Source organism: Histoplasma capsulatum, genomic scaffold, assembly GCF_000149585.1.
Source record: "Histoplasma capsulatum NAm1 scaffold_1 genomic scaffold, whole genome shotgun sequence".
NCBI classification, from domain to species: Eukaryota; Fungi; Ascomycota; class Eurotiomycetes; order Onygenales; family Ajellomycetaceae; genus Histoplasma; species Histoplasma mississippiense.
Genome location: NW_001813982.1, coordinates 5,384,090 through 5,397,043, shown reverse-complemented (window position 1 = coordinate 5,397,043; position 12,954 = coordinate 5,384,090). Strand labels below are relative to the sequence as shown.

Below are 12,954 nucleotides of genomic sequence, written 5' to 3'. Positions count from 1 at the left end.
AGAGAATGAGAGCGAGGTGGTTGAGGGCAATGCGGAGACTAAGTCAGGCGCTGGCACCGAGCTGGAGGAGATTTAGGAGCTGACAATGGGGGAATGTTACCCATACGTACTCGTTACCGGTGTTGGTCTCGGCAGTGGACGGTTGGAACGCTGGCAATACGACAGTACCGTAACGGTACGGTACAGGGGCGGCTCGGCGGGGTCACGGGACACAACAAGGATTTCTGGGGGCGAATAAGGTGTAATTTTTGATTTTTTGTTTGTTACGACACGCGCATCTAGCATCCAGCGACCAGTCGCAGCCGTTGCTGTTAGTCACAGATTGCCCTCTCGGCGGAGCAGGGGTGGAATATCCGCAGCGGTGGTATTATATCGCCGTACCCAGTCTGTTTCGACGTGGGGATGGAGCGGGGGGGTAAGACTAGTTGTGGGTTACCGGCGCATAGGAAAATCGATGGAGCGCAATAAGGGATGGTCAATAGAACGAGATAGAAGAAGAAGCGACGATAGTGATACACAATCCCAATAGAAATCGGTGTGGGAGGGAGCGGGAGATATTACCGCTTAGTGCAAAAGAACCCTACTCATGTTTTGAGTTTTGCCAGAAAAGTTTCTTGACGAGACTAGCGGGCTGAGGTCATGATGACATAATAGTTAACTATCTTAGCTATAAGTTATGATTGTCAATGCCATGTATCCAAATAATATCGGATATTCAACGAATTGAATAAAGGCGAATTCTAATGCTGTCCTCAGAGTCCTACCACAATACAAGGACGGTTTATTTATTTATCTTTGTATCGTTTTGCTGTAACTCGAACCTGGGAAAAGCGCCGAGCTTGCCTGGCCAAGCTACCAGCTGCAGATCTCCATGCCAGGTGTAACCCGGCGCGGCGGGCACAAAGAAACCTGTGGAATACTTGCTCCTTGGCGGCGTTGGGGGCGGGTTGCGGTGTACAGCCAAGGTACCTCAACAAAAACATATGCGTGTTATTTCTCATACTGTAGTTACCATTTGTATAGGAAAATTAATGCCGAATGGATATCGAATATCTGATATTCCTCCCGCGATACACATTCGTGACAAGATCGAAAAAGAGAATGACCCTTAGTGCACATCATTTAAGTCTTGTCATTTTATATGAGGAGTGGGTGGAATGGCTTCTTCCTCCCGAAATACCAGCTTGCTATTACCATCGCAGGCCAGTTGTCGGTCAACCCCCAGGCGGTGTATTGGGGACCTCGTGCTCCTGGATCCCAGACGAGAATCTGTAGCACAGACCAGAGGCGAGTCGTGAGATATACGGAGTATATGTCTCTCTCTCGAGAGAGAGAATACTGCAGAACAGTGGACCAATCACCCTTTAACTACCACGGATTGGGTTCCTCATCACTGGCCGCAATGGATTCTTGTGCTTGAGTATAACCACCGCTTTCAATTGAGGTCTCGCCAGTATTCCAAAATATATATACCTCTTGACTACACTTATCCCACTGTTGGCTCTTATGTGGTGGACGCCTTCGATGTTTGTCGTCACGGATAAGTGAATATGGGGAAAGGGGCATGCACGGCTGTAGCGTGGAAATCAGGATAGCTGTCCGTGAGAATACTGGGGTGTTTATGGGATTCCTGGCAGCGCTCTTGTCCTCATCCGCTGGATCCGTGCCGGTATGCGGATGAAGAAGTCTTCTATTACCTTTCAGCTGAAATTGATCAAGCATGTTCATGGCTCATGATCTCGGCGTAGGGAAAGTAGCTTTTGATCCAGGAATATAGCCGCACGCCTCCCCGGTATGCAAGCCAAGCCTAAGCCTGCCCAGTTCTTACAACGTATGCAAAGTGGGCTTGTCGAGAGTTTAGGGGAATGGGGAGGCCGGAGAACTATTCCAATCCTGGGAAGTGATTACGCCCAAGAAATCCTTGGAATTACGTGCTATGTAGGGGTACGAACTACAGCCTCATGTTGGGTTGAAATATCCTTTTTCAATCGGACGATCTGGCACTTTCATGGACAACCAAAGCCATAATATCTGGAGACACAGCAGGATATAGGATGTTTCTGACCGTTCAAGGAGGGATAGCGGTCAGGGTAGGCAAGGCACGACTTTTGATAGGTTTAGTTTTCAAAGCAAAGAACAAGGGCGAAATTCTCATATTGGCAACCCGTAAAGTAGGGTGGGAATAGAGGGTAAGCGAAACTCGAATGATCACACCAGGAACTACATCCCTCATTGTGGCAATTGAATTTCTAGTGGCGGCAATGCCAATCCGCACTGTTTATCTATGCATTCATATCATGAGTGAGAAAATGAAATATAGAAATGATTCGGAATACCCTCATCCGTCCATGGTTTGACGAGAGGCGCAATGCCTAATACCCAAAGAAGAAAAGCGAAGACTAGTGAACATGGAAAAAGGAGATCAGAAGGAAAAAGAAACTCTAGAATCGAAAAATCCAGGATCTACCTAGATGCCAGAAGCAAAGAAGGAGAGGAATGGAAAGAACAAAGTGAAAAGATATAGAAATTCTAGTAGAGGGGAAAAAATTTGTTTCCAGAATTATTGTTTTCTTCAATCCGCGTCGATTAAATAGCAGATTTGACCCCCTCATTCTCACCCCACTGAAGCTTGATGGTCGAATACGCCAAAGTTGGCTGGATTGTTCTCATCTACCCTGGAACACGCCGGTCCCACCAATGATGTCAGAGGGTGCCACCAATCATATAGACAACAACATAGTGACTCCATCTGCAAGCTTGTAGCTCAGGCTTGACGTAGACTACTGCTCGAGATATCCGTCGTGAGTGACTTGTACATCGTTTCAAGGGCGATGCGGAAGGGACCTTGGGTCATCCGCAGGAGCTTGTGGTCTGTTTGGAAGATGATATCGCCCTGCAAGAAGTGGATGGGCATCTGTTTGGCTAGCGAGTTATTGTGTCGGAACTGGATAAAGTCCGAATATTGACCCAAATACTGAATATCGATAGATAAAATTGAATTGATTTATTCTAACTCCAATAATTACATGATAATCAGGCAGTATTTATAAGGAAAGATATTCTCGATTATACGAGCGAGGCAGTGTTCCGTTTCGTATATTGAAACGTTGAATGTATCAAATAGTGAGATGTTACAGGATCCTTGATATACGAGATATCATCTCCGACTGTTCGCCGTTAATTAGATCCATCGTTATCTGGAAATCGGTGGCAAAGTCGCACGAGTCGCGCGAGTCGGCGAAAACAAGAATGGAATCGAATGTGACATTGTCGAAGTCCTGTGGTCTGGCCTGCTTGTGGTCCTTCTCGGTAAAGTTTCTCCAGGGAGGAGAGATGCTGGGGCCCCAGGCGAGGGTGTCCTGGGACGACGATGTTTTCTGAATCCGTACGCCTCTGCGGCAGCGCAGGTCGCGAAACCCTATTCGGCACGAGCTTGAATGGGCGTGTGGGATTGGATGGACTGTGCGGTGGAGATGGGAGAGCTAGGATGCAAGATATTTGTTCTGTGCGATCTACTTCGGTCTTGCCACCGCCATTTGTAAGGAGCATATACGGGATTTTGATACCAAGTTTGTTATCTTGAGGAGTTCCCTCACCCGGCGAGATTCTGGAGTGATTTTATCATCGTGGAGAAGGACGCCGTTGATGTCGAATGCAAAACCATACTCTTTTGATTGCTTTGACCTTTTCTATGGAGATATCCTCGATCTCGCAGGGCATAGAGGGCATCTGGACCCAGCGAAGCCCTTGAAGCCCGGGGTGATCTGGGAATGCGGAGGGAGGTACCAAGGAGTTCCGACACGATCTTCTGAATTTCATTGATGGGAATATGCTCAAGTTGTGCATGAGATGACCCGCATCACTGATTGAGCCCTTCGATGTGGAACTTCGATAGCATTGCCACTCTGAAGATCGGATGGTAGTTGGATTTCCTTCTACGCTTCCTTTTGAGCGATCTCGCCATTTGAGACTTCCTTGGGAGAGAGAATGATATCAGTCTCAGAAGTCCGATACATGTTTGTGGGTAGAGGCAATCTATGTCAAAATAGCAAATCTTCTGTACCTGTCAATATTGGCAACTGGATAAAATATATATCTGATTGTGAAATAGAAGTAGTTTAAATAAGAGGAAGAGTGATAATGAGCAAAAGAACATCAACAGCCAAGATAAATCTGCGAATTCTGGCTCTCATATGTTCATATATTATCAATGGGTAGCTTCCGGGAGGCAATTATGCATCTTCAGGTAAAAATCCTTGGTTCCTGTGCAAAACAATCGAAGTTCGGGAACGTGCACAACATGCACCTCCCAGAGGATCTACCGGTAGCTCTTCTTCCGCCCTAATTACTACCGCAACAATGTAGGAAAGAGAGTGACTATTCGCTGGGATCTGCTCGGAGAAAGGCGGGCCTGTTGGATCTGGGTTCCTGGACGGGGAACAGAACACTTCCTAGGCACCCAAGAAAGCGAGCAATGTTGATATCATACTCTGCATAACGATAGAATGCATTTCATTGTCAGTGCTACCACGCAGCCATGTACCACTCAATCGCTATGGACGTGCGAAAGGAGTTTTTTCTAGCCATTGAAGACTAACAGATGCCCCTGAACAATCAGGATAGCCACAGGAGTCGCTATGTGTTTCTGACGTCGAAGTGGCGATGCTGCAACAAGCTATCAGAGCCAATGGCTAACAAGAGGCACCCCTTCTTACGGATATGGCTGCATGGATCGGTAATACCAGCAACAACACCACGGGTAACCTTCCCTTGAGAGATATTGAGAGATGGTATCTGTGCACCCAGAAAATTGAAGTTTTACGTCCATTATTATGCTGCAGTTTTGTGGGCCTGTCGAATCGTATGATGGAGAGGAAACACGAAGACATCTCTGAAAAGCTTAAACTTCACTGAATTCACATTATCAATTATCTCTTCTAAGAAAGAGAAAATTATAGCGATGGAGGTCAAAGGACCCCGCAGGTTGCGCCCATGTGGATCCGTTGCACGGATCAATGAGACGCGTTAGCTGCATTTTAACCTTAAATGCCAGGCACTAACCAACGACAATTTAACCTCCTTGGTTATGACCTCATCGTGGTTCACGCGAAAAACTTTATTTTCTAGCGCTTGAGCTTAAGCTGTTTTAGCTTCGCAGCCGAATCGGGTGAAAAGACCACAGACAAAAGAAATTCTGTGATATAATCAAGGATGCAGGATACGCAGTGGAGACTTTCTTACATTAGACACCCTCTACCCATGGCTGGTGAGGCTGTTTACAGATATTTCTCTGAAAGTTAACAACCACAGATAAAAATCTACATTTGTTCCCTGAGAACTGCTAGCCTTGTCTGGGTCCATCAACGTTATTAAACGGGGACTTGTGTGAGAAGGCTTGCTTGTTTCTGCGGAATATCTGGCCATTTCCAGGATGGCAATAATGTAATAATATCGTGGTGATTGCAAGCGTCCTGAATGGTTAGATAGGCGCGGGTTTGTCAACGCTCGCTGCCTGCAGACTCCATACATACTACTGCGTATATTCCCTGGATTAATGTGGATAACGCGACGCGTAGCTGGGGAAATAATGTGGGGTATCTTAAAAACATTGGGAACCTCCGACTACCCTGCACTGATGAGGCCGCTCATAATAATGCCAAGAAACCAATAAAAACTCCTGCTTGATTTCCAAACCCAACACACTGAAAAAAATTTCAATGAAATCTTGAGCGAATTGTCCGTGGGCTTTGGGATACCATCATTGAAGGTAGAGAATATAGTAACGATCCTTGTAGACGGCCAACAGGAGAGAATGCAGGGCTACTATCAGAAAAAAAAAGAACAATGGAAAGGCAAGGCTGTACTTTAGCCCCCAAATCTATGAGACAGCCAATTCCATACTGTTACTCGATCCATAATCATCAGCGGGCTTTTGATTATTCCAATTTCCCCTTTCACACTCCCTGCGTCCCACTTTCTCGCGTCTTTCCCACTAGAAGAGCTGCTCAATTCCTCACTCCCTTTTATTATCTTTCGAAATCCCACGAGACAGCTGACGGAAGCAGTCGCCCACTCATAATCGGATTTCTAGAAAGAAGAGAAAGGGGGCCTCAACACACCGAAAAATAGGCGAATAACCAGACGAAGCAAAAGCGAACAATCGGAAACAGATTTGTCTCTCGATATCAAGTTCAAATTGAGCAATGGCGTTACTATCACTGGTCTGGGATTTGGTACTGTTGCCAACGAGTGTACCAAAGGCGAGAGTTACGCAGCTGCGTTGCACACTCTAGGAACTGGACACAGACATCTAGACTGTGCGTGGTTCTATCTCAACGAGGATGAGGTCGGACAGGCTATCTATGGCTTCTTAAGAGAAAAATCAACAATGTCAAAGGACCTGATATCTGGGTGACCACAAAAGTCTGGAACCACCTATACGATAAGGATGGAGTACAATGGTCGTTGAATGACTCGCTCAAGAAGCTGAACTTAGACTATGTTGGCCTCTTCTTGATCCATTGGCCAATCTCTTGTGAAAGTAATTCATCCCTTCCTGCCAAACACTGAACTCATCAACTACTGCTCCGCACACAACATCCTGCCAGAGGCCTATTCTGAATACCCCTTCGCTCTCAAAACCAAGTGCCAACGACTGGTGAGAAGGTGGTTGAGGACCCGACGCTCAAGGTCATTGCAAAAGAATGTGGTCACACTGCTAGTCCAGGTGTTGCCCAAGTCTGCGAACCCGGGTCGTATTGAGAGTAACCTCGAGGAAATTAAATTGACGGATGAACAGCAAAAGGAAGGCATGCGCGGTTTGTGTGAACATGAAGGACACCTTTGGGTATGATGTGTGCACTCTGTTTCATTTTTATATAGCAGGGCTTGTTTTCAGTCAGGGGACGTCAATATGCAATTGCTGAGCGAATTGTCCAAGATTTTTTTTTTTTTTTTTTTTTTTTTTCCGTAAAAGTGTGAGGAATCGATTGTCTGGAACAAGCTCTCACAGAAGAGGCATTTTTTGTTCGTCATACTCATCGAGCACTATCGGGAATCTGGATGATTATAATGGATAATGGGAAACTATGCGAACACTCGAGTAACAAAAAGAAGAAAATTTTCTTATAATATTTTGCAAGTGCTTGAATTAAAACCAATTCATAAAGAGTAACAACCCGCCTGAATTGAAAATGTAAAACACACGATACGACAAAAATATCTCAATTGGGTATCTTGGATTTGCAGGCTAAAGCGAAGAAGAAAAACGCGACAAAAGGCTAAACATAGACAATAAAGAGACAAAAATACATAATAAAAAGCAAAGTAGGCACATCCTACCCTCACCTGTTGGACGAGGCTGCTATACCTTTGTTCTCCCTGTATGCCTTGGCAAACACGAGCCGCTGAATTTCCTAGTCGTAGCACGTGTAGTAGGAGCTAAAATTACACGCGGAATTATGCCAGAATCGGTTGATGTAGCAGTACTCATCTTCGGAGCTCTGTCATCGGAAACCTTGAATACAATTGCCTTCGGAGATTTCGGGGCAAGTTTCTTTCTATGAATCGGCGTCCCGGGATGCCTGGCAACAGATGATTTTTTTCCAGATGCCGGAGCGGCAGCGGCAGCGGCAGCGACACCTGTGGGGGCCACACTATTGTGGCTAATGTTACTGTGATCATTGTTTCCTGAGAACCCCAGCCTCGGCACCCTCCTCTTTATCGTTGGTGATTTCACCGACTGCGGATCGGAATGGATTGGGACGGATAATTTGTAGGCCTTACTGCTATTACTGTTCTTTCTGGTAATATTGGGATTCGGATTCTTCCTCTTCTTTTCCTCCAGTTTAGCGGACTGTGAGATGGCGAGTTTCGGAGAATGGCTCGCCTGACCAATATCCTCATTTTGTTCATCGTTATTGTATGTCTCACCCTCGTACTGAACCAGATGCTCATCGTCCCACATCACCTTCTTCACAATGCGTATCCGTTTGCGGGGAGACTTCCTCGGTGAAACAGACGCACCCGTCTCCCCGTGGTTGATGCAAATGGGTTCATATTCTTTTGAATTGATCGCTTGAAGAACGAAACATGGGAACTTAGCATCACCTTTATTACGTCTAGTGTTGGCTTTGGTCACCAGAGAAAGCTGTTGCTCCTCTGAACGCTGTAAAAATACGAATTCGGTTCCGTTGGAACGGCGAAAAGGGATATGGTTCGGTATGGCAGGGGCATTCCGTAGAGTTCTTGAGGGGGTCTTGCGGGCACTTCTTCGACATGGAGAGCCTACTCTCGGTTGTCGTGGGTATTCTTCCTCTTCTCCGCCGATGTTTTGGCATAGCTCTTCCTGCAAGACCTCGAGTTCGTGATTTGCTGCACTGGATTTCGGGGAGGGCGATGTTGAAATTTGTCTCAGTTTTGATGGTGATACTTGTTGCCTTGGAGATGTAGGGGAATTTTTATCAATGTCTTCTAAAATTCTTCGTGCGCGCGGTGTTGGAGACCGGCCCTGGCTTTCCCAAACAGCGGTTTCTAATCCTTTGCTCGGCAGCACAGATTTAGCGGCGGCACGCTTGGCTTGTGCTTGGGATAAGAAGTCGGTTATGAAATCGGCATCGTCCCCCTCTAGGGTTGGAAACAATAGTCGGCTGGGGGGGATTGACAAGGGCGTTGCTGCTTCCTCAGTTGCTTTGTCAATCTTTGCTGAAGTATGGATTGCAGTTGCTGTATCGGGATGGGAAACTGGTGTACTGTGGTCGGTAATCTCGAGATCTTCTGGGGTCAGCATTCCGCTTGGTTCTTGCATAGACGTTGATTCTCCATCTATGTGCTGTTCTGCAATCTCCGTGGTCTTTTCAGAATCCAACAAATCATTGACAAGAGTTTGGTCTGAGACCGGCGATGTGCTACCCCACTGCCCAGCTAACAAACCCAAACCAAAATCATTTTGATCCACAGCTTTCTGTTCATCGCACTGATGCTCATCAAAATTCTCGTCGCATTGTATGTTATCAACATCGGGGCCAATATATGCGTCTTCAATGCTCTCCCACCTGGGAACTTCCGGCCTCGGGACACATTTTCCTGTCTACATATTAACACTAAAATTTCTCCTGAAGCTGACCACCAATAGAGACAAAGTGTGTATAAGAAATAAGACAATCCTCACGTTGTCGGGTACCCATATCCTCAGTTTCCCATTTTGTTTCCTGAAAGGACCTTCCTCGTTCTACCCCAACACAAGCAGCAGTGCAACGTCTTTTGACTCCTCTTAAAACGCCTCGAAGCGCAAATGAGTTGTTGATCTCAATAAGGAACACATCATGGCCGAGTCCGTCTCCACCAACATCATTGGATGTAGAGGCCTGGAAACGTTTCCAGACTTTGTGAGTCCTGGAGCGAGAGTTGAAAGGAGTCATGGGTTTGCGATCCCAGAGTCGGGGCGCTTTCTTTGATATAGCGATTGGAGTGAACTTGAAGTGATCTGTTGGCGATGATAGTCGGCTTTTTCTCCTATATTCGTAAGGAAAAAGGCATTGTCAGCCAGTCAGGATGTAGTCGGATATTGAGGAGTTATAAACAACATGAAGTGTGAATCACGGGCAGAGATTTCTCGCCAACGCGACAAGAGCCTAGAAGGTATATATGTCAAATACAATTATAGTGCGATTTATGGCATACCGGTTTGGAAAAGGTGGAATAGAAAGATCCATTTTTGGAGGATGTGAGGGCGCAACGAGGTGGGCGATACGGGTTTGATTGCTCTTGTGTCGTAGTTTCCTACCAACGAGCGGAGGGCATATTGAGTGGATGAAGGAGTGTACAGCGAATATTAAATATACCTAATATTCAAATCCCGTAAATATGTGCACGTAAGAAAACATGAATAAGAAAACACGCTGCAGTATCAATGAACACGATTCTTGTGATGGTGAAGTTCTTTGTTGGCGCCAATTGAATGTGTCATTCAGGGTTACGGTAGTTGTTGCTGGGCCAACAGCCTCTACATTACATGAGCAAACCGCGGCTTTGACGGTTTAACAAAAGAGCTACGACGCTGGAACAGGCTTGCTTAAAATCACAGGAAGAATTGTATAGGTTCGATTTACGCCTTCGTTATGTGGAAACTCTGTACCTAGTTTTGTACCTTAGCTGGCTCTACCAGGATCACCTGAATGTCCAGCCGAGAGCTTCACTCTTATGGACTCTGCGCATCTCGAAGGGACAGAAACGCCGGACAGGGACCGCGGTAACATCCCCTAGATCTGGCCTGTCCTTTAACATACTACTCACTGATAATCTGAGTTGACAAAATATGTGAAATAGGGTCAAGTTCCGGTCTTGGGGCTAGCCATTCATCCATACTATCCTCTCAACGACACATCACCGCTAGGGGGAAAACACAATTTACATTGCGGATTGAAGCCTGTTCCGATTTCCATTTATGAGGATAATCATTATTCAATTTTACTCGTTCTAAGAAGGACACGGAACTATTAGTGTTTGGACGAAAGCGATCCCTGATGGCACAGTATCAAAGACAGCTTCTAAAACCCAACAGTGCATGGAATACATACCCATCTGAATGACCAGTCAAGGGAGTCAGTCCACTCACTCGTGGTATTTCCTATTCCGTCACTGTTCTACCATATCTCGATCATCAAACGGATCCCCAAATTCTTCTATTTCACAAATCAATCAGCAAGATGAAGGCATTCTTCAAGACAAGAGCAGTGGCAATTTTGTCCACTCACTCAGTCCGAAATCGCGATCCACCACTATTTCTAGAGCTCTCTGATATTCTTCTTCTGCTTTCTTATTGTTCCACGATGAGCCGGGCTCTGCCCGAGCGATCGCAGAGCTCTGATTGTCCCAACTGGCACCGCTTCCAGCACCATCACCTGTAATATGTTGTGAGGCAGTGACCGCTGCGTAATCGGTTTGGACATCGCCGTACTCCATCTTTGTAGGCTCTGCGCCGGTGGCGTCCTGCGAACCTGGAGGGGAAAGCTCTGAGCTGGGGAAGTTGGAGGTTTCGTCAGCGATTTGGCCGCCAGTGGGGGTTTGGGGTTCGCTGCTTTGGGAAGACTCGGAAGTAGAGAGCATTTCAGAATCGCCTTCTGGATCTAAGATAATATGTTAATCTTTCCGTGGGAGGTATTATCGAGGAATTGTTTAGCTGTCAAATGGGTTTATGTGTGCTGGGGCGGTGAATTTCGGGAAGTCCTTTAAACCATGTACCTGTAGACATCGTGAATATGTGTGAATAACAGTCTCCGAGATACTGAATCTGAAATGTATTTGAATGAGAGTAGATGTGTCACAGAGTGTACACAGAGTGTAAATGGACACAGCAGATGTCCCCGCCCGCAGTAGATCCCGACTTGGATGGAGTATCACGTGAGCACCCCCACTGTAACTCAACCCACGTTTGCTGGCATTTATCATTTTCAACCCAACTTCAATTTCTTCTTTGGCGAATGAAGCAAAGGCATAGCTAACTCCTGTATACAAACCCCATTCTACTTCTATTGGGCATACGCCTTAATCTCTTATAAATGACCATAAATTTTTATCGGTGCAGATCTCGTTTTATACCTTCCCACCATGACTGCACGAGACTCCGCAAAGTTGCCGGATGTGTGGGATGATAATTGGGAGGCCCATGTCGATGTATGATTCTTCTGCTCTCGAATTTTTACAGTTTCATTGTGTCCTATATTTAGGCCTTGGCGCTGTCTTGCGCAATATGCTAAGAAAACTTTGGGGGAAAGTCTGAACCACATGCACAAGATGGGACGACGGCACCTTCACTAGCTCCAGCTCCAGTTCCAGCTCCGGCGCCCGAGAAAAAGCTATCTGCTCGAGCCATAAAGGCTCAAAAACGGGCCCAACATGCTGAGTTTAACCGCCAGTTGTGGGCTGAAGCGTATGCCAATCTGCCCAAGACTCGAGACATAAAGCGCCGTCACTGTACCCCCTTGAGCGTCCATCACATTGTTCATGCCACAATTGGGAAATGAGCAAAAGGAAATTATCCCAGCTAACTCTATCCTCCCTCCTAACAGAGAATCCCCCCAAACCTTCCACTACCTAGAATCACGAGCCGCCTCCGTCCCGATGAGATCTGACTTCAAGCAGCCAGTGACTGTCCTAAGCCGGAAACCCCAACTCGTCAAGCAACTGAACTCGCAATCACAATCACCCTCTGGCATCTCCCCAATCCCAACCCCTCCCGTTTCGGGTGCTACGGACGCCGCAACGGCAGGTATCCAACATCTCTCTGTCTCGGGCACTGCCACTATCGCGATGTCTCCGGAAATTCTAACTAACGACTACGACGATGGTGACGACGACGATGATGGAGAGGAAAGGCCGAAGCTAACACCGGAAGAGCTGCAGGCACAGCGCGAGCGGGAACGCGAGGAGAGACAGCGCAAGTACGAGGAGGTAAGAGAGCGGCTGTTTGGGAGTCCGTCGGCGGCTGGGTCGGGTGCCTCTTCGCCGGGTAACACGAGAACGACGCCACCACCATCACAGTCGCAGGTTCATTCCCATTCTCACCGATCAGGTCCTGGTATGAGGAGTAAGGGGAGGACCGGTCGGCCTAACGCCGGCAACAGGGACAGTAGGGAGAGGAAGGAGATATCACCCATTACCAATCACAATAACAAACCCAATAGGCAACTGTACGATCCTAATTATCCCACGCGGTCGACCCCTAGCCACGGGCAGAGAGGGGACAGGAGGCAGAATTATGTGGATAATGGGCATGAAAACGAACGGATGCAGGAGAAGCCGCAGCAACAACAGCAGCAGCCACTTAGAACTCCCAGAGGTCCGGATGGGAGTGGGAGGGGGTGGGGTTCGGTTTCAGCCTGCGGGGTGCGAAGTCGTTTCGAAAATCAGATTTCATTACAGACCCTGCTAGTTAAAGCATGCTCCATGGCTTGG

At 46.9% G+C, this 12,954-nt stretch overlaps 6 protein-coding genes across 6 annotated transcripts in view; 3 read left to right on the top strand and 3 right to left on the bottom strand.

The window, feature by feature from the left end:
- Positions 1 to 285, bottom strand: part of HCAG_01527 (conserved hypothetical protein) — a gene marked incomplete at both ends in the record, with an annotated part of 2,193 nt that extends 1,908 nt beyond the window's left edge. The window contains one exon of the mRNA XM_001544430.1: positions 111 to 285. Coding sequence (XP_001544480.1) covers positions 111 to 285 — 175 coding nt within the window. The remainder of the gene's footprint in view (positions 1 to 110) is intronic.
- Positions 286 to 2,632: 2,347 nt separating this feature from the next.
- Positions 2,633 to 3,437, top strand: HCAG_01526 (predicted protein; the record flags this gene model as incomplete). The annotated part of the gene is made up of 3 exons (XM_001544429.1): positions 2,633 to 2,650; positions 3,038 to 3,094; positions 3,186 to 3,437. 3 exons carry the CDS (start codon positions 2,633 to 2,635, stop codon positions 3,435 to 3,437), a joined length of 327 nt encoding a protein of 108 aa, XP_001544479.1.
- Positions 3,438 to 5,812: 2,375 nt separating this feature from the next.
- HCAG_01525 (predicted protein) lies at positions 5,813 to 6,853 on the top strand (the record flags this gene model as incomplete). The annotated part of the gene is made up of 4 exons (XM_001544428.1): positions 5,813 to 5,860; positions 6,092 to 6,317; positions 6,356 to 6,541; positions 6,609 to 6,853. 4 exons carry the CDS (start codon positions 5,813 to 5,815, stop codon positions 6,851 to 6,853), a joined length of 705 nt encoding a protein of 234 aa, XP_001544478.1.
- A 510-nt stretch (positions 6,854 to 7,363) lies between these two features.
- Positions 7,364 to 9,713, bottom strand: HCAG_01524 (predicted protein; the record flags this gene model as incomplete). The annotated part of the gene is made up of 3 exons (XM_001544427.1): positions 7,364 to 9,084; positions 9,170 to 9,513; positions 9,682 to 9,713. The coding sequence occupies 3 exons, from the start codon at positions 9,711 to 9,713 to the stop codon at positions 7,364 to 7,366; spliced, it is 2,097 nt and encodes a 698-aa protein (XP_001544477.1).
- A 922-nt stretch (positions 9,714 to 10,635) lies between these two features.
- HCAG_01523 (predicted protein) lies at positions 10,636 to 11,251 on the bottom strand (the record flags this gene model as incomplete). The annotated part of the gene is made up of 3 exons (XM_001544426.1): positions 10,636 to 10,682; positions 10,755 to 11,126; positions 11,242 to 11,251. 3 exons carry the CDS (start codon positions 11,249 to 11,251, stop codon positions 10,636 to 10,638), a joined length of 429 nt encoding a protein of 142 aa, XP_001544476.1.
- A 356-nt stretch (positions 11,252 to 11,607) lies between these two features.
- Positions 11,608 to 12,767, top strand: HCAG_01522 (predicted protein; the record flags this gene model as incomplete). Its single annotated transcript, XM_001544425.1, has 4 exons — positions 11,608 to 11,673; positions 11,775 to 11,929; positions 12,069 to 12,586; positions 12,736 to 12,767. The coding sequence occupies 4 exons, from the start codon at positions 11,608 to 11,610 to the stop codon at positions 12,765 to 12,767; spliced, it is 771 nt and encodes a 256-aa protein (XP_001544475.1).
- Between the last annotated feature and the right edge of the window lie 187 nt (positions 12,768 to 12,954).